The following is a 20,970-nucleotide window of genomic DNA, read 5'->3' as shown; positions in this document are numbered from 1 at the left end:
GGCGTTCTTGAAAAAAAACGTTGTATAGCATCGTGTAGAATTGGGATCCCTGTTGTTAACGGGGCTGTCATAATTGTATAATTTGTGCTTTTAACACGGTACAGCGAATTGAAAAGTAGCTGCCTTATATGTGTTTTTAAAAGAATCGCATAGGATACTTCGAACCGAGGTTGAGGGTTCGTTCAGGGTCTGGCTGAATGGTAAGATTATTTTAAGGCTCGCAAGGTGATTGAAACGCACAGGTTAAACGTTTGCTACCTTCTTGGACGTACTCGCAGTCTCGCAAGTTGCAACCTGACGTCCTCTAATATCTTCAAATTGTTCGATTATCGTTTACTATTGCCCGTCGTTCTCGCAAAAACGTACGAATCTCTTGTCTTGCTAATTTCATTTTTTTTTTCGTTCACCCGAATCTCTCTGTCGTCATTGTATCGTTGATCGACTCGATACACGACCTCCATTTTTGTTGCAACTATTCAATTCGGCGTATTTCTCGCAGTATTACTTGATTCATTCGTTTTCATCATTTTTTTTTGGATCTTTTTACAACTTGTCGACTGCAACTATACAATTATTGAAATTTTTAGGTTAAAGTTAATGCGACCTTTCTAGAGGACAGGAACCATAAATTAATATGTATAAAATATCGCTTGACGTTGGTAGATCGTAGGCTGCAACGAATTTGACATTTACATGTACAGATATAACCTGAAGGGATCTGTTTAGCATTGTTGATCACATACTTGATAGGGTGTGAGAAATGCATTTGTATACAGCATGCTTTTTTAGACAGAGTCACTCAGAAGGATGCAGATGAAAATAAGGCTATTGTGTTTCTGGAATGTGAGAGGTTCTATATATGACGTTTATTAAATCAGAATTTGGAACACTTACAGTGATAAGATTGAATCACATAATTTCATAATCCAAGTTTTACTTTAATAACTTCATTTTATGTATTTGCTTATATTTGTATCATTAATAGAAATAAATTTATTTATCTTGTAAAATTTAGGATTTGCATGACAAAAGATAATTTATATTCAAGTTATATATGTATATAAGGAAGACTTTAAGCTACATAATTACTAAGTAGGTATAAGCAATCAACAATCAGCTATTTTAATACCAAAGCTGTTTGAAAGTTGAGGAGCAATCCCTTTACCTCATAATTATGTTTATATACCCTGTAATTCAATATGACTAGACTGCAGGTAATATAGCAAATTTGTTTTTCTCTGAACTAAATTGAACTGGAAATTATAAAAAAATTAACTTTTCTATTAAAGCATGAGTTAGTTGAGACAGCAGTCAATGTTCTTTCAATTATTAATGCACATATGACCCTGATTGGCCAAAACACGTAAACTTGAGTATAGTATTATATAATGAAAGAAAATTTCATGTTGTCATATGATAAAAGGTTCTGTCTAATATCTCTGTCCAATGTGATTTGCACACAACATATGCAGTATTTTCTCCATTATTGTCCCAACTTTGGGTCCACTATGGAACCCTTATGGAACCAGTCAATGAATATCTCGTATCATAAATTTTGGGACCAGTCCAGAGCAGCTTGCCAGTGTATTTTGCTGGCAGCAGCAGTTTCAACAAAAGGCAGTAATTGGAAAAGAAAGAGGGTTCAAGCATTAATGCCGCCAGCAAAAATTTAAATGTCCACATATTCGTAAGGCAATACCAATGCAACAATGAAACTTCTTCATTCTTGGTTCTTTATTAATAAAAATTTGATTAATATATTGGTGAGATTTTTCTGATTAAAATAAGGCCAAACATGATATAATTTAGATCATTTCTAATATGTCAGAACCTCATATTCTTTCATTATCGCTTCTTATAAATTAAAAGTGATCCAAATTATGTCGTGTTTGGTCTCATTTTAATCAGAAAAATTACATCAATACGTTGATAAAATTTTCATTATCAAAGAACGAAAAATAAAAGAAATTGCATCGCTGTGTTCGTCTTATCGCACCGATATGCGGGCTTTTTTTGACTTCTAAACTTTCAGTTGTCGGCTCGTGAAAGGGAAGCCGTTGACATGTTACATTGCTTGCTTGACTGGTTCCAAGGGAGACCCCCCCTCCCCCCAGTAGTGGGGACGATGCAGAAACTCTTATGGAGTAAACTTGACCAAACATTTATGGAGAAAATACTGTATATCGAACTAAGATATCTAACATGTTCTTTGTTATCTCCACATGCTCCACAAGGTCTGTACATTGTGAAAAACATGCCTCTGTTCGGAAAGTCTCAAAAGAGTCCGGCGGAGGTGGTAAAAGCTCTAAAGGAGGCAGTAAATGCATTGGAGCGTGGTGATAAGAAGGTAGAAAAGGTATGTTGTGATGACGATTTTTTGTTTCTATGACGCAGTACATTCATTTTTAGGCTCAAGAGGATGTCAGTAAAAATTTGGTACACATAAAAAATATGCTTTATGGTACAGCTGAAACTGAGCCCCAAGCAGATATTGTTGTTGCCCAGTTGGCACAGGAATTATACAATAGTAATTTGTTGCTTCTACTTGTGCAGAATCTTAGTCGCATAGATTTTGAGGTATGTTGGGGGTATTTATATACTTTAGACATGATCACCATCCATAATAAGAATAAGTTATTGTCTAAATGCAGAGGTTTCATTAGTTCGGTACATAAAAATAGTAACTATTTAAATACCTTTATATTTTATCTGTGGACAACTAAATGTTATGAAATATTCTTTCTAATGTGTTCATTATTATTTTTAAAGATGTGGCTCAAGTGTTTAACAACATACTACGAAGGCAAATTGGAACCAGATCTCCGACAGTGGAATACATATGCACTAAACCAGAAATATTATTTACTCTTATGTCTGGGTAAATGCGAAAATAGAGGAAAGATGTTATTTTTACTTTTGAAATGAAATTGTTACTAAAATTACTGAATTAATTTTAGATATGAACACCAAGATATCGCCTTAAATTGTGGCACTATGTTGAGAGAGTGTGCGAGATACGAGGCCTTGGCTAAAATAATGATCTATTCGGACGACTTTTACAATTTTTTCAGATACGTCGAAGTGTCGACCTTCGACATTGCTTCCGACGCATTTTCTACATTCAAAGTAAGCGATGATAAGCGCATGATATATCGTACTTAAAGTAAAGCAATACTGTTGGTGCATCCGGTACGTTGGTTTTTAGGAATTACTTACCAGGCATAAAATACTGAGCGCTGAATTTTTAGAAATAAATTACGATAAAGTTTTCTCTCATTATCAAAGGTTATTGAATTCGGAAAACTATGTAACGCGACGACAGAGTTTGAAACTGCTAGGGGAACTTTTACTCGATAGACACAATTTTACTGTATGTATAAGTTTAATTAATTCATTTACAAAATATACATAGGCATATGTATTTTAGAAGAGAATTAATTTAATTCGAACGTTTCAAAATTTCAGGTAATGACACGATATATTTCGAATCCTGATAATTTGAAGTTAATGATGAATATGCTCAAAGAGAAATCACGTAATATACAATTTGAAGCGTTTCATGTTTTTAAGGTATATTCATGTATTTATAAAATGTTCGCATTTCTTTATGATTGGCTTCTACATAATTTGCAGAACGATATGTATTATTCTAGGTTCTTCATATTCATTTTAATTATCGGAAATAATGAACAGAATTTTTTAAAATACAAAACACTTTAGATTTATATTTTAATATGTGAAACTCCTGATTACATAGGTGTTCGTGGCGAATCCAAACAAGCCGAAACCAATTCTAGACATTCTACTGCGCAACCAGGAGAAGCTAATCGAATTCCTGACGCGTTTTCACACTGATCGTTCCGAGGACGAGCAATTTAACGACGAGAAGGCGTACCTAATTAAACAGATTCAAGAACTTCAATCTGTACATGAGAATTAAGTCCAAAATACAAGTTATTGCTACAGCTACCGTTAACTACTACTATTGAAGTCTATTCAGCTGCTGTTGCCACTGTTACACCATCACAGTCACTGATGTAGCCAACTACCATTATTTTTTTCCTCTCTTTCTGTCTCTTACTCTCCCTTTCTTTCACTTGTTATAATTATCGTTGGTCGCAATAAGTCAATTATTATTATTATTAATTAATTATTATTGCTATTACTTTTATTTGCGAGTAGTTCTGTAAATAAAGTTTTTCGTTTAATTACGTATTACTGTATATTACATGAACGTGATTCTATGCCACATATATACCACGTATATAATTCCATCTGAGTGAATGTCTACTATTAAATTGAATGACATAAAGAAAGCACGAGTTTATAAGATACACGTTGATTTTTTCTGATGATCAGTATTGACTGATACGAGTGTAGTGTCTGGCAATTACAGTTTAGTTTGTGGTACAGAATTGAATGAAGTCAATATCTTAATATAAATCGATATTTAATTACTCAAAAGTATGAATTTAATGGACGAATACGAAAATTCAATTCTAAGAAAAAGCAGTTCATTTGAATAGTAGGGGGTATCACATGGTTTTTCATTGCAGCAGTATGATGGTGGTCAGTTTAGGCTAGTCAATAGCGATCAGTGTTGGGACAGGGTATTGTTACTCTGTGGCACTGTGTGGTTCTGGTATGTGACAGATGGTATATTCGTTAACGAGGAATATGGAATAAATAAAAATGTTCATAAAAAATCCCTGCGGCATTGTGTACATCATAGTCACGTATGCTGCTGTCTTTTATGCCGATTATGCCGTTGTACGTTGGGTTATCCTGTATAGTTTACAAGACAGGTGTGCATACATCAATTTTGTTGTTTATAATTATATCTATCAGAAGTATATTTTATTTTTTACGGTATATTAATTGTATAGAAATGTATTATAATCATATGAATACATACATTTTAATATTTTTTATTTAATCGAATGAAGCTGTCAAAGAAGTACAGGGTGTCGAATAATTCGTGATACAACTGAAAAGATGTTTCTACCTGAAAAATACAGCTAAAGTATACACTAAACTTGTTTTATATAAATTTTTATTCTTGAGAAATTCAATTTGAAGATTCATTTGCTACCTTTGATTTGCGGGTAATTTATTAGACACTTTGTATTATTTATTTTATTTTTACATTTTTATAATAATTAGAGGTAGATTAAAAGAAGTATCATTAATAGTGTGTGATGGTTTGTAATTAACATTTGTTTTTATATGTTGTGTACAGTTTGTGGGGTCCTTTTCATGTAGTGGCTTTCAACACTGTTGTATTATTATTGATAATGTCACATTTGAAGGCAGTCTGCAGTGATCCTGGTGTTGTGCCACTACCGCAAAGTCGTATGGACTTTTCTGACATTCATACAGATAATCCAGAGACAAAGATTGAATGTGACGAAAGAGACAATTGGACTGTATGCACAAGGTGCGAAACTTACAGACCTCCAAAAGCTCATCATTGTAGAATTTGTAAAAGATGTGTTAGAAGAATGGATCACCATTGTCCCTGGTATGCCATAGATTTTATAATGCTACTTTATAAATAATTTTTTATTTGTACTTATTAATATTTATTTTAATATCTATTTTTTAATTTTTGATATTTCTTTGATTTTAATAAATTTTAGGAATTAGTAATAATTTGTTTATTTTTAATATACATTGAGAGTCATGATAAACAGGACACTCAAATATCTTTGATGAATTTCATAATATGAAAAATGCATAAGATCACAGTTGCATAGTTTTGAGAGAAATCTAAAGGACATAACGTCATTGTCAAAAAGGAATTGTAATTAGTATAACTCTTGTTTTATGCATTTTTCTCTTACATGTGTAAATGATCTGTTTCTTGTGATTTACTCTATATACGTATGTTAAGTATATATAGTATTCAATACACTTAATATTGGGTTGTTCATAATGCTGCACAAAGGATAAACAACTGTGTGGGAGAAAGTAATCAAAAGTACTTTATCCAATTTCTGGTCTATGTGGGAATGTTGGCCGTCTATGCTCTAGGCTTGGTAATAACATCATGGGTTTTAGATTGTTCTCTTTGCAGTAACGATAAAGCTGTCAAACAAACTCGCACGTATGTGTTTTATATAAGCATTACTAAAAAATTATTTCAAACACTCTTCCAAAAATATTTGCTACCTCTAACAGAATAGTTGTAAAAGTTCTTTTTGAGAATAATTATTAATTTTTATGAAGCATTCTATAGAAATTTAAAAACTAGTTGATTTAATATGAATACAAAAATATAGTACTAACAAAAAAAAACTGATATTAACCAATAAGTTTTTTCTGCAGCTTTCACTGTGTTGTATTGGTGTTGGAATCAGCATTGTTTGGTATGTTTGTCATCGCAGTACTGGTAGAACAATTTCTGGGTATTCTCAGTGAAGAGAACCCAATGGAACATGTGCAAAGTAATCATCATTATAAGAGAAACAGTTCACGTACGTTCGTGTTACTTTCTCAGGTTTGTGGGAAGAGTCATCCAATCTTGTGGATGCTTCCTTGCCAAAACCCACCAAAATATACTTTCCGAAAAGATGCGTACCTGATCGATCATGAAGTTTGAGTATATATGTAATTAATTTTTCTGCGTTAACTTCCTTTTTCTTGGCTTTTAATGCCATGAATACTTTTTTATATTTGTCCAGAACTATCATTTAATGTATACAAGGTGCTATTTATAAGACATTGAGATATATACATATACATAATAGAAGATTATATTTTATTGTTTAGAACTGATGAGTTTATTAAATTTTAATCTTTTCGAATATTACATTTTTTTTCAAAATAGTAGAACATAGAATAATCAAAGTAAAGAATAAAAAATAAGGAATACAAAAAATGTCACTTTGTGAAGTAAAAGTTCGTATGAATTTTGCACATTAGTATAAACTTTCAAAGTTATTTTGCCTCGGTTTTAGCACATAATATTAATTATAGCAATGCCAGGTAAATCATTAAACTACTGTGTAGTGAAGTATTAATTTACAAAGCATTCCAGAAGATTAAATAAATCTAAATATGTATGTTTGCAAGTTCAGTACTCATACAATTGAATCAAGTATTAATAATTAGTGATAATATTTTAATGAAGTCTGTGCTATTACGTATGTAGAAAAATTTCTTAATATACAGTTAACAAAGTTTTATCTTGAATATAAGTTTGAAGTGTGTAACGCGTCGCTGAAGTATGCATAATATTTAATTTTAGCTATACTATGTTGTACGAATACTGATAAGACTCATTTGCATATATATTGTGTAAAATTATTTTCAATAATATGCATATTTTTTTATGATATTTGTATGTGTCATGGAATTATACAGCAGTATGCATTCCAGTGTTATAGAAAGGAAATGGGGGATGAGTGACATCGACATACAACGATAAAATCAAGAGAAACTTGTCCTATCTTTGGTACAAAAGACGTTTATTTTAAGAGATAGCTTTTAAAGGCAAGCAGCCATTAAGCCAGCGACATTTTCAAAATCTATTTTCTCTGTAATATTCTTTGTCTTTATGTTTTCATCCTGATTGGCGATAAAGATAATCGTTTTACTCTCTTCCTTCCAACCATACTTTTTTACCCAGTGTTTCAAGGTAGAATCTAAAATTAAATTTGTAATCGGTATAAGTTACTGATTTAAGAAATTTATATTTTCGGTGAAAATATATATTACCGTCAACACCACCAAGTAGTTGTGCTAGAAGACTTTTTTCTATTGTCTGGAAAGTGATTCCTACTACATGACAAACAAATTTTCTTATTGAATCTTGGAATCCTACAATTCTGTCGCAAAGATCAGACATAGAAGGGACTCTGTCCCAAAAATGCTGGAAGTCACATTGTTCTAGAATATCTCCTAAATACATAATTTGATTAATGGGGCTTTCTTGCATCTGTAAAACATAATTTAACCTATTAAAATGTACAAGAAACATATACTTTTTATATGTTAAATAATTATAAAAAATGAACTGATTTGCATTAGGTACTAATCAGTTGCTAAAGTGGAATGTATATTCCTAATATGTATGTATTTTGAAACGACCTCATTTATAGTAGCTGTATTTGTACAATTTTTGTTGCACTAATAAAAATGACAGCTATATATGAAAATATAAGAAATATACAATGAATTCTGCTTACTTGAGCCATTGGTTAATAAGGTAGCCATTTATTTGGGATAATGCTCAAAGAACAAAACTTAATCAAATATATTGTACATACCTATGTGATACTTTGCATAATTGGGACAGCCATTTAATCAGGCCAAAGAACATTAGTCCTGATATGTCCCAAATAACCAGAATCCAACGTATTTATAAATAAACGACTTACAATTTTTTCACTGAGTAGACACTTGCAGAGAACGAAGTCAGTGTGTGGAAGATTTGTCAGAGCTTTTAATAATATCTGACAAGTGATGTCCATGTTAAATTTATGTGGATTCAATTGGTAAAGCTTTAGAACTGCTAAATTAGCTTCCAAGTCGTATGCATTTTCTCTAGATTGTATTTCAACATACTTTTCAAGAGTTGCTAAATGATCTGGATTATATCTGGAATGTATTTGTTTCATTTCATTAGAATATAAGAAAAATTAGAAGTTGGAGTGGAATTACATAAAAAATATGTTGCAAAAAGCAGGTGAGTTTGTTTAAGAGTTGGACAAGTCTCTTGAGTCAGTACCTTTCAATGCCTTTCAACATTCCAGCGACAGTCTGGCGCATTGCTTCAGCCATTTTGCTGCAGTAAACTTTTGAGACTTTCTGTAACAATTAAATAAAAGCAGAGTGCTGTTTCAATTGATCTAAATTTACAAGGTTAGAAAATGCAACACTAGCTCACGCGGTGACAGATTTGTACAGGGCTGCCAAATTAAATACATGCTCGTACCAACTTATGCAAATTTTTTTGGTCAGAAAAGAAAATACATTGGATGATAGGTCTATCGTTATATTTTGTCTGTGGTGTCGGCATATTAATGTAGACAACTTCAGTTTGTAAATGTACTTGCTAATTTTTAAATTGGCAGTTGCAAATTACAGTTTAAATAATTTGAATTATTAAATATTATAATATGTTGTGTTTTAATATAAACGTTTACACGATTGCAGAATCGTAGCTTCTAGATAGTATTGTGCTAACAGATGAATAGCATATTAAAAAGTATGAATGAGCAGCAGCAATATGATTTTTCCGTCATTCATAGTGAACAATGGTTGTATGTTCTCTTCTGACATAGAGAATACAAATATGAATACCGATCGGATGTCAATCTCGGAGATAGAATATGCCAAGGTTGTAATAATTGATTAATATTCGTAAACATTTTTTTGGAGTAGCCTGCAGTGGTCACAAATTTTTATAAGATTGCTACGTGGACGCTGAAATGTAACTGCATGATGTCGAGTCGAACTCAAATTGAACTGCAAAGGGTTAAATGAGTAATATCTACAAGTTTTTTTTGTTAATCCAACGATCCAGAAAATTATCCAAAGTATTGTGGATTAACACAAGATAAGCCGAATCTGCAGTCATCGTGTCGAGGACTAAGCAGAAGGTCGTTACGTGTACCTAAATTCTTCATATATCTATCTTAAAAAAGTCCTTTAAAAAAAAAAGCATTTTCAGAGTAGTGAATTCGCCCCGCAACTTTTGCCACGGACATATCGAATTTTCTTTATAAAATTGTTTACTGTAAACTAGACTATTTGCGCTTCAGTGTTCCAAATATTAGCAACCATCGTCTTCTACTTCTCATATAGCACATTACGCCTTGAAGACGCCCATTTTACGGCTACTTTAGGTCCAAGACGCCCTTAAGCCATTCGATAGTCATTTTCGATTATTATTTTGTCAATATATAAGTACTGTTACTTTTACTGCCAACGGTTTTACAAAAACCAAAAATATTTTTTTGAAACATTACTCTTACAGACAGACACAGGTGACCATAAAAACCATTTTTTAACTACTTTAGACTGTCGAAATAACATATTTTTAATGCTTTCTAACCAGCAGGCACAACGCGGCACACCCTCTTCTAAGGTTAAGATGTGCCATGAAGTCGAGAGTGGTTCGTCTCGTAAAAAAGAATTTGACCCGCAAAGCGATTCTTAACGTGGTTCCCGCGCCACTTCCCGCACATCCTCTGGTCATTGGGGATGCTCCCCTCTGCCGTGCTGCCCGTTAACGAGCAATCAAACCATACGCGCGCGCGCACGACCACAAGATATAGGAATTAGTCCCACCGAAGGTTTCCTGTTTTACGAAAACATTAACGAAAGAATCATGGCCGTACTCTCGATCGTTCTCACGCACTCGAGATTTCTGATGAAATTTTGCACGTTTACCGGCAGATAGAGGGCTCCAGGTACTACTTCCGGTTCGATGAAAATTCAATCAGAAGACAAACATTCCGTGAAGGTGCACGGGTTTACTTTCGGAATGTCGGTCTGTATCATTAGATCGACCAGCGACTGGGTTTCTATCCGTAGTAGATGCTTCGGAATTTGTGTGAGTTAATGTCGATCATCCTGATGATCTATATTGCAGAGTGTACCCAGAACGGATGTAGCGATAGATCGGTGTCACGTGAACCCTCCGGATATACTAGCTTCCTAGTCTTGCTCACCTACTTTAACGCGCTCTTCCATTTCGTCGGAAAGTAGCGAAATTTGGTACACTACCGAACGATTGATTCCGCTAATGCAGACGATCGCGTGTCGGAATTATGAATCGTATTACGGCGCGTTCAGTCGGCGCCAAAAAAGGTTTGTCGTAATTGTAAAATACCGTCGAATATCGAGTCACGTGACTTCAAGGTAATTTTCATCAATCAAAATGGTTGATGGTGGCTTTTGTGGACGAAATTAAGAAAACTTTTGAATTAAATATAACGAATAACATTGAATTATACTTGAGTTCGTTGACGTTGCATTGACAATTTTTTCCAAAGGACCTCCAACGACGTTTTTAGCAGAGGCAGGAATGTTGGACCAAGTGGTTAGTTGGCTGATACGTGTTAACCCCTAGGACGACTGTGCTTAGGTCTATTGTGACCCATGTTTTCAAAGACATTACCAAAGTCAAGTTCATGAAAATTTACTTGAGGTAACAGATATTTTTTATATTTGGCCAACTACAACTATTACTCGTATTTTTAAATTTTTAGTACACATATATTCGGTCAAATGGACGGTCTTGCGTTCTCAATGGAATGTTACTGTAATATCCTACGATTACAGAAATTTCATTCAGACGATTTTCGTATAAACGATCCACTACGTTTTGGACAATCAAAACCAATACAATGAAGATGATTTACAGGTGAGACAATTACCATCAGTCTTTAGATCACCATCGTGATAGCTCATCACGAAGTTTAAGGGTGCCGTCTGGTCAAAACGCTTGAAAGATACGTGATTTTCACTTATTGATAGTTTCGTTATAATTTTAAGTATTTCCTTTTATGTATCGTGTGAAAAGTTCATTAGAAGTCAAGCAATTATATATTGGGTTTACCATTTCTTATATTTTTGGATCTAATCTTTCGAATGCTTCATGCGGTCGACACGATAGGGTCATTTACGCCATAAACATAATACTCTTGAGATGTTTGAATATCATTCTGAGATTTTTCCAAAAATTTTGATCAGACGGTACCCTTAATTAACACTTTCGTTCCCACGAACGACGAGCGACGAAATAGCAACGAATGAAAAACATTTATAATGTTGTGTAATATACACAAAAATAAATGAAAGAAATGAAAGAAAAGAAAGAATGAAAGGATTAAATCCTTTTTTCTTCCAGGGATGGTCACGATCATAGACAGGGCGCCTCGTGATTCACAAGTGTAACCGAGGAGGTGGTCCGGGTGATGGTGCTGTGCAATAAAGGTGACAATAAAGAGCGCAGCATCGTGCCAGCCGGGACAGCCGTCAACTTTGATGATGATATACTGTTGCGATCTTGGGTGACCCTCTTTCTCCTTGTTTTCCGCGTCCCTTGCTCTTGCGCGCGCTCGGCCACGAGTGACCGCGCGCGCGGAGAATAAACGCGTGACACCGTTGTAAAACGGGCAAAGGGTGGAGACATCGGGGGAGAAAAAGGAAAAGGGGGGTTCCCCCGATTTTGTACCCCCGATATCCATCTCAGCCAGTTCGCTGTCGAAAGCGAACAGCCGATTCTCAGTTCCGAGCGGGCCGGCCGAGCATTCGCACCGTCTCCCGGAGAACGCGTCCACGAGGCAAAACAATCATCGAGATCGAAAGTTGACAGGCGAACGTAGGGGAAGCAGTATCGACCTGAAATCAACAACAGAAACAGAAAACGTCATCAGGCTCATCCATCCTTCGTGTTAAACGTAGATCCTTGGAATCGTGCTCGATGATCGCAACGTCGTCGCTTCGACCACCAGGATCGAGAGAACTCAGCTGTTGATCTCGAGTATCACCGCTCGGTTTCGAAGATTCTTACGAGTCGGAAGAGTTAAAAAGTTCGTTTCAAGCATCTGCTTCGACACATCTCCCTTCCTCGCCGCTGGAAATGCCGCCCGTTCTACAGGATCAAGCTGTTGCGTGAAGGATCAAGAGTGCGTCAGTGACACACAGTGCATACTCGTCGAAACAGTTCCGAAAAATCGGCGTTTCTCGCGTGTAACTTATCGTCTGTCATCCTTCTCATCGTCCTTATCCATTCATTCTGCCGCTGGGAACCCGCGAAGAGGGAAGGAAAAAGAAGAATAGGAATCGTGGTTATCCATAGGGACCGGAAGTTCCGGGACGCCCGAAAGACAGTGGTCCTGAGATTGAAGATCGTTTGTAAATAGGTTCGTATACGCACGATTTTGTTCGCCTTTCTGTGGAAAACGAACGGAAGTAAAACTGTGACACGTGCCGTGATGGAACGTCGTCGATTCTCCTAGGGGCCATCGTCTCGAATCGAGAAAATCGACACCCTGATCGAACAATTGCATCCCTTTCGGTTAGTCATCGGTTTCGGGGTAGTAATCGGATAGAGGGAGATAGAGAGGGAGAGAAATTCAAGATCACAGCAATGTCGGTTATGCGGAACAACGCGTTCTACGGTTAATTAGAATATAGCTGTTTTTTATGAGCGTGGAAGAGGAAGAGGGAGCCGAGCAATAGATCGGCCGCGAAGGGGCCGGGGAAGGATGGAGCTTTGGGGGAACGAGCTCGGGGTATTCATTACGGGGGTTCCCCAGCCGGACATTCGTATTTAACCGTGTCGCATCGATGCTAGTTTTGCGCCTTAATTCTTTCTTATTGATCTCGACGCCTCCACGAAGAAACCGGATGGGTTGTTGCGCCGATGTTCTAAACGAGACTTCGTCACTGATATAAGGAATCGAAGGATATTCGGTGGCTTGTTTCGATCATTTGCGTGCATATTCGATGGTTTACAGGGTACTTAAGGGGTTACCTATCTTTGAGCTGTTAAATAAGTGAGAAAATTAAACAATTTCTTTGTATATGCGGAATTATTTTTTATTAAAAATTCAACATATATATCTTATTATATATTATTTTCTTAGTAATTTCTGAAAAATTGGGCTATTTAATTATAACCCGTTTCATTAAAACATTATCTGCGGTACTAGATATATTTCTGTGGGCTTTTATCTGACACAAGCTTTTTTAATTTTATATCAAAATAGACAAAAAGGACATTTGCTTCTGTTCATAGATATATATCTATAACTAGAATAGCTAGAATAAGTTCAGAAACGATAAGACATACACGTGATGCAGCGATACGAAGATTGCAACTTTGCGTTGATACAATCTGTCACCACTTCGAGCATCTCTTGTAATGTAAGAAAGTTTATTTTACTACCACATTTGACCTTGCACGACCTTCAATTATAGCTCGCTGAAGTCGTCTCAACACCGGCTATCACATCGCGATAAAAAAAACATAGCATTCCATTAAAAAAAATAGAGATGACCTTGATATCTCCTCCATGCCTTCACCTACGCCGAAAATGTTTGTGTCACAATATGCCCCCCTCTATACCGTGTAAGTTTTGTACATAACATTTTTTCATATTATTACAAATAACGGCAATATTCAAAGTGGACATAGTTATTACCCCACCCTGCATAAATCAGTTTTTTAAGAAATTACTAAGTAAATAACATATAATAAGATGTATACGTTGAATTTTTAATAAACAATAAGTCTGCATGTATAAAAATTTTTCTAAATTTTCACTCTTATTTAACAGCACAAAGGTATATAACTCCTTATTACTTTGTAGGATGCCTCGTATTCGTATTGTTGGTTGAATGCTGCTCTTGTCAACTCGAAGACTGACAGAATATCCTATGCTTTTGTTCTTGATCGGTATTTTTAGCGTGTTTTCAGTGTTTCGGTATTGTGTATTACCAAACAAGTAGGATAAACGCATCAGAGATTTTGTTACTAAGGGAGGCAAAATCTAATTTTTTTCTTCTAGGGTGCGGGAGGGGCAAAATTTAATTTTTTTCTTCTAAAGTAGTGCAAAAGCCACTTTGTTCCGTCCAGAGGGTCAAGGCCCTATGGCTACACCCATGGCTCCAAGAACTAATCAGCACGACGTTGAAAGTACTCAATACAATTAATTACTACGGAATCTTCTTAATTTACTTCCAAATGACTGATCATTGAATATTTTTCGAACCTTTATCCGCTTACAAAGTTCCAGGATCCACGATAAAATTAATAATGTCTTCTTAAATCTCACAATCGAATTAATGTCGAAAAGTTTGTCATTTCTGATAAATACAAGTAAACAATAACAGGCACTTCATGTTCGAGCTTTTATTAAAACAATTTCTATAGGCAGAGATATAAAAGTATGAAACTTATCAACTATACGACTATGGAAGTGTAACTGAAAGAAAGAAATTCAATGAATTCGAAACACTTACTTGTCAGACACATTGATTCTCTTCGCGCGTGGCAAGGCCATCGTGAATTCTTCGTCTTAGTTTTGCAACGGCCTGGTATCCTTGAATTTTGAAGGGTAATAGTTTTCCGCCGATTTTCCACGCGAGCAAACCGCGAACTGCATCCGTCACCGGAAGAAGAACTCGGTCGGATCGTTTAAACCAAAAATTGCATCCTTCGCAACAGCGTCGAGAAAAAGGGAGAACAGTATCGCGTGTACGAAAGGTCTCGTACAAAACAGAATGGCTGACATTTCGTTGTTGAAGTATGAAAATAAATAAAAAGAAAAAACAAACAGAAGAGGCGAGTGATACGAATCATTTGACACTTGTGTTGTATTGTCGACAGAAGCTCTGTTATGTCTTCGGGGTAGTCTCACGAGGTGCGGAGGAACACGCGAGAAAGGAAGCAAAGAGGACAACCAGGAACGAGGCAACCTTTTTCACGGCGAGGTGACGGATATCTAACGGAGAAATGACAGAGGCATCGAGAGAACCGGAGCTCGGGGATCCCGAGAGTCCCGACAAAACCGCGTTGAACCTGACCGCCACGTCTGGCAAGAAACCGCTACCAGAACGTGGCACATGGAGCACCAAATTAGATTTTATTTTGAGCGTGGTAATTTGACTTCTTCTAAATCAATTAATTCGTTTCTTTTTCCTTCCCTCCACAATGTGCGCTCTTCCCTATTTCAAGGATATACTACCGGTATGATTTTGATACCGATTTTATACCTACAAAGGTATATCGAAACCGATATATCACCGAAAACCAAAATATACAGGGTGTTCCAAAATAGCTTCGAAGCCCGGAAATGAGGGGTTCCTGAGATGATTTGAAATAACTTTTTCCTTAGCAAAATGTTATCCGAGATTTTGTTAACGAGATATTAACGAAAAACCCCGACCAATTAGAGCGCGAGTCTGCCAGTTGAGTGCCTGCGGTAGCGTTGGCTACCAATCGCAGCGCGTAAAAGGAAAAAGTTGTTTCAAATCATCCCAGGAACCTCTGATTTCCGGGAGTCGAAGCTATTTTGTGACACCCTTATACCGATATAGTACCGATATTTCATGTTTCGGTAGAATTCCCTGCCTTATTCACGCGTTAATCGTCCATTTAAACCCCGTTCGAAAGGTTGGCCTGGCGATCGGATTGGGGAACGTCTGGAGATTTCCGTATCTCTGTTACAAAAATGGCGGTGGCGCTTTTTTAATACCGTACTTCCTGACGTTGGTGCTCGCCGGTATACCGATGTTCTTCATGGAGTTAGCTCTCGGCCAGATGCTTACCGTTGGTGGCCTCGGTGTTTTCAAGATAGCGCCGCTTTTCAAGGGTATCGGATACGCCGCCGCCGTCATGTCCTGCTGGATGAACGTCTACTACATCGTCATCCTCGCATGGGCTGTCTTCTATTTCTTCATGTCCATGCGAAGCGGTTCGTCCTCCTATATATTCTGTGGAAATAAAAATCAAATCTTCATTTACAGTGGATAAGAGATGTTGAACGCTTCTCTTGCTTCGCTCCATCTTGGAGATCCCCAACTTTAGACGTGTGCGAGTACCTGTAATTTATAAGTTGAGCTGAATTCAGTTCAATTGCTCGAGTCGAGTCGAGCATTCGAGTTTTTAAACAAACTGTTTGGAAACAATCCGAGCTACTTGACAAACTGAAAGACTTTGATTTACTTGAATATTCGAGCTGCTTGAATTTTTCAAATAGCTTGGATTTTTTTTCAAACAGTTTGTCGATTTTAAGTGCATAACTTGAAAAATTAAAACGCTCGATTCTGCTTGACCGAACGATCATTATTTGACTCGAAATTCGAGTCCTCGTTCTATAATCGTTTTCATGCATTTTAATCAAATTTCTATAATCTTTTACATGCATTTTAACGTACACGTTAAAGTCATTGGGGACTTTTGTTCACGTTGCCGCAGTGATCATAAACAGACAGATTAATTATTCGTAATCGTAACAGAACTACCATGGGGAAGCTGTAACAACGTCTGGAACACGAAGAACTGCGTGAACCCGTACGACAGAGACTCTTTGTCCTGCTCGAACAAGCGTTTCAAGGGGTTCCATTTCGTCCAGATGTGCACCGTGAACAACGTCAGCATGCCGATCACAGAGCTCACCGATCCGGTGAAAGAGTTCTGGGAGTAAGTTCGACTTATTATTAAACGAAACGAAAAGAGAAAGAACTATTAGAACGCGTATATTTCCAGGCGACGAGCGCTCCAGATTAGCGAGGGCGTGGAATACGTTGGGAACATCCGCTGGGAATTGGCCGGGACGCTTCTCCTTGTCTGGATCCTCTGTTATTTCTGCATTTGGAAGGGCGTGAAGTGGACCGGTAAGGTCGTCTACTTCACCTCCCTATTCCCGTACGTTTTACTGACGATTCTTCTGATTCGTGGAATCACTCTGCCCGGCGCGATGGAGGGTATACGATTTTACATCAGCCCGAATCTCTCGAAGCTAAGAGAGTCAGAGGTGAGTGGTATATTAAAATCCCAGTCAGCCAAACCTGCAAAGCCACATTTTGTCCAATGCCTGTTGTAAAGTTATGGCTGTAAGTTTGATGCAAGATTTGCTATAAACAACTTGCGCGCATATTGGCAGCAAATTAACAACAACGTATGCAGCAAATTGGCTTGCGCGAACCTTGTTCCGGTTTTGCTCTCAATTTGACATAGGTCACGTTGCAAGACTTTCTGCCAATTTGATTTACCATTTTGTTGGCTGGCGTTGCCTGCAAAACCTAAGTCAAACGCGGAAACAGATGACTATGGTTTTTTACATAACTTTTGTCCTTTATTGCTGGCAATTTGCTCGAAACTTGTACACAATTGGTTATCACGATATACTCCGTGTGACCTTTAAGAAACACATTAAATTTTGCAGGTATGGATAGACGCGGTCACCCAAATTTTCTTCTCGTACGGTCTCGGTCTGGGCACCCTGGTCGCTCTTGGTAGTTACAACAAATTCACGAACAACGTCTACAAGGACGCCCTTATCGTGTGCTCGGTGAATTCGTCGACCAGTATGTTCGCTGGTTTTGTGATATTCTCCGTAGTCGGCTTTATGGCCCACGAGCAACAGAAACCTGTCGCGGAGGTCGCCGCTTCCGGGCCAGGATTGGCCTTCTTGGCTTATCCGTCGGCGGTCCTTCAGCTTCCAGGGGCGCCTATATGGTCTTGTTTGTTCTTCTTCATGCTCTTGCTTATCGGCTTGGATTCGCAGTTCTGTACCATGGAAGGGTTTGTCACTGCCATGGTAAGTAAATGATTCGTCAACGTGTGCCTGTGCTGTGTATAATTTCCCTCAATTCCGGTTTAGTGGTTTTAAGACAGATCTGATTACCAAAGTTATCCCAGAGGTTCGTGCCGCTTGACTGAATACCCGAACAAACGAATATTCTTGATTGGGACAATACTGAATCGTATATTTCACAATACAGACTCCTCTCCGATTATCGTCCCGAATTCGGGTCCGCGGCGGGACAATAATCTTATAGGGAGAAATGCTTTAAACCCTCGTAAATTCATTTTTTGCCCGAAACCTAAAGCAAAGGGGCAAGAAAGTATGCGCTTGACAGGTTCCACGGCCTCCACTCCCCCACCCTCAGTGGTGGAGATGACGCCTGGACAATAATCGTGTAGAACAAGTCAGACGATAATCGAGAGGAGTCTGTACCTAGTATATTATTCGAATTTTATCCTTCTATATCACTAACTACTTCAAGATTTACAGTATTAATGGATGGACAAATTTTTCATGTTGTGTGAAGTTTAATCTAAGAATATCTTAATGAAAAAACAGAAGCAGCTTTCAGCGAGAATACATTCCTTTATCAGATACATTCCTTTAATTCTTGTTATCCTTATACTTTGAGATTTTTATGGTTTATGTATCATATGTCTAAGTAATGAAAGATTTTATCCTAGTCCAAAGTGTTGTTCATCAAATAATCCTTAATTCAAGGTGGACGAGTGGCCACAGCTGCTTCGCCGACGCAAAGAGGTCTTCATCGCGATCGTCTGCGTGCTCTCTTACATTATAGGACTCTCCTGTATATCCCAAGGTGGCATGTACGTCTTCCAGATTCTCGACTCGTACGCCGTTTCCGGTTTCTGTCTGCTCTTCTTAATCTTCTTTGAATGCATCTCGATAAGCTGGGCCTTCGGCGTTAACCGATTCTATGATGCCATTAGGGATATGATTGGGTACTATCCCCTAATGTGGTGGAAATTTTGTTGGACGATCACTACTCCATTAATCTGTGTTGTAAGTCAATAATCAAATCTTTATAGTGATTTTACAAAAGCAAAACTCGTGGTAGATCTTCAATCCTTGAATCAAGACGGCCGCCATGATGACAAATGCTCGAAAGACTTTCTCAAATATGTATATATATCGTGTATTTAAATATGACTGATAGCTTTAATATTTTGTATTTTTGGAAACCCTCAGAAGAATTTTTTTAGATATAAATCAAGTTCCGATTACTTTTTATGAAGTTCTAATGTTAATCATCAGTACCGTCTTTGAGGTGACAGTTCTTTCGAGAACGACATTACTATATGTATAATAACAATAACAATAATTGTGTGAATTTTAATGAAATTTCAATGTTAATCCTCGGTATTAGGGCGTTTTCATCTTCAATCTGGTACAATGGACACCTGTAAAGTATTTAGATTATGAGTACCCATGGTGGTCACACGTGCTCGGCTGGATCACCGCCTTATCCTCGATGCTTTGCATACCTGGTTACATGCTCTATGCCTGGATGACAACGCCAGGAGATAACTCAACGGTAAATTACAACGAACTTTTCACTAACCCCGGCAGAAAGTGTACAAACGGTTTACTTTTTGCCGGAGGTGGTATCGTTGTTAGTCCATTTCATTGATTTTTTGCACTGACAATTAACTGCTCTCTTTTATCTTTTCTTTTAAGAAATTCAAGTTATTAGTACGAATAGAAGACGACGTAACGAGTCTGCGAATAAAAATGGGCCAGCCATCGCTCGAGCTAACACCGCTTTAACTGCCATGAATCTGTCTCGATCCCTAAAGGAATTAATCTGATTTTACTAATTCTGATTTTTACTAACCCCTTCCGACTATCATTAATTTAACAAACCAACTAACGTAACTACGTCATTTTTATGTTATCACTTTCCGTGTAGCTCCTCCTAGAACTACCGTTCCTCGTCGGACTGAAAAGTACGTTCATTGTGTTCTTCTATGCGAACAAAATTTCCGTTAATCTAACGATATATCGTCTCTTTTTGTATTATTACTAATGGACTAGGTAATTACTGTTAGATTCCAGTTCGAGGGGTAAGAAAAACTCGTCAATATGCAATTAAATACGAAACGAGTAAAGTGTTCAGAAGTCGCGTCTAGTATGTTAGCGTAAGTGTATTGTTAGTTGTATTTGTAATAAGTACAAGAAATTCTCGGTATACGCGAATTGTTCGTTGAAACGATCGTAATTATATTGAATTACCTAATTTATTATTCGTGAAATAGATTGTAAAAGGATTGTGAACCGCAGTAATTCGAACGTTCGAGATTTCGAAGCTATTCGCGTAAGCCTGTTTACTTTAGCTACGAACTTATTTTAGCGGTATCGGGCGTGTACGATAAATGAAAAATAACTGCACATTTTGAAGTTAATTACAAAATACACTTATCCACGCTGCCATAATTATTACGTTTCGCCGTTCGATCGAACGATAAGCCGCGACGCTTTCTTTCTTCGCGATTTAAAAAACCGAAGAACGTGTCTCGGCTTACGCGTCGATTTTACGAGAGATGCTCGTGCAAATTGTATTCTTAATTACAAATTGTAGACCCGCGTAGAAGCAATATGGCAATAGATATCCATTATATTGTTAATTGTTAATAAAGAACGATTGTCGACGCGTATATTAGACTCAGTCAGTCGATAA

General features: G+C 37.0%; 4 protein-coding genes across 4 annotated transcripts; 3 read left to right on the top strand and 1 right to left on the bottom strand.

The window, feature by feature from the left end:
- The first annotated feature begins 806 nt into the window (after positions 1 to 806).
- Positions 807 to 4,114, top strand: LOC107192159 (protein Mo25). Its single transcript, XM_015581360.1, has 8 exons — positions 807 to 850; positions 2,235 to 2,356; positions 2,410 to 2,578; positions 2,761 to 2,878; positions 2,958 to 3,126; positions 3,206 to 3,370; positions 3,466 to 3,570; positions 3,758 to 4,114. Exons 1-8 carry the CDS (start codon positions 808 to 810, stop codon positions 3,938 to 3,940), a joined length of 1,074 nt encoding a protein of 357 aa, XP_015436846.1. The 5' UTR covers position 807; the 3' UTR covers positions 3,941 to 4,114.
- A 578-nt stretch (positions 4,115 to 4,692) lies between these two features.
- On the top strand, positions 4,693 to 6,601 carry LOC107192165 (palmitoyltransferase ZDHHC3). The gene is made up of 4 exons (XM_015581367.1): positions 4,693 to 4,805; positions 5,240 to 5,521; positions 5,948 to 6,106; positions 6,328 to 6,601. Exons 1-4 carry the CDS (start codon positions 4,693 to 4,695, stop codon positions 6,599 to 6,601), a joined length of 828 nt encoding a protein of 275 aa, XP_015436853.1.
- An 803-nt stretch (positions 6,602 to 7,404) lies between these two features.
- On the bottom strand, positions 7,405 to 8,818 carry LOC107192161 (eukaryotic translation initiation factor 3 subunit K). The gene is made up of 4 exons (XM_015581362.1): positions 8,732 to 8,818; positions 8,382 to 8,601; positions 7,720 to 7,939; positions 7,405 to 7,646 (listed from the first exon to the last, which is right to left on the bottom strand). The coding sequence occupies exons 1-4, from the start codon at positions 8,782 to 8,784 to the stop codon at positions 7,489 to 7,491; spliced, it is 651 nt and encodes a 216-aa protein (XP_015436848.1). The 5' UTR covers positions 8,785 to 8,818; the 3' UTR covers positions 7,405 to 7,488.
- Positions 8,819 to 12,672: 3,854 nt separating this feature from the next.
- Positions 12,673 to 20,131, top strand: LOC107192157 (sodium- and chloride-dependent GABA transporter 1-like). The gene is made up of 9 exons (XM_015581358.1): positions 12,673 to 12,878; positions 15,350 to 15,619; positions 16,136 to 16,436; positions 16,981 to 17,164; positions 17,231 to 17,498; positions 17,910 to 18,284; positions 18,993 to 19,295; positions 19,660 to 19,827; positions 19,971 to 20,131. Exons 2-9 carry the CDS (start codon positions 15,476 to 15,478, stop codon positions 20,058 to 20,060), a joined length of 1,833 nt encoding a protein of 610 aa, XP_015436844.1. The 5' UTR covers positions 12,673 to 12,878; positions 15,350 to 15,475; the 3' UTR covers positions 20,061 to 20,131.
- The last annotated feature ends 839 nt before the right edge of the window (positions 20,132 to 20,970 follow it).

This window comes from Dufourea novaeangliae, unplaced genomic scaffold, assembly GCF_001272555.1.
Source record: "Dufourea novaeangliae isolate 0120121106 unplaced genomic scaffold, ASM127255v1 scaffold322, whole genome shotgun sequence".
Classification (NCBI taxonomy): Eukaryota; Metazoa; Arthropoda; class Insecta; order Hymenoptera; family Halictidae; genus Dufourea; species Dufourea novaeangliae.
Note: the sequence above shows the minus strand (reverse complement) of the source record. Positions and strands in the feature narration are given on the sequence as shown.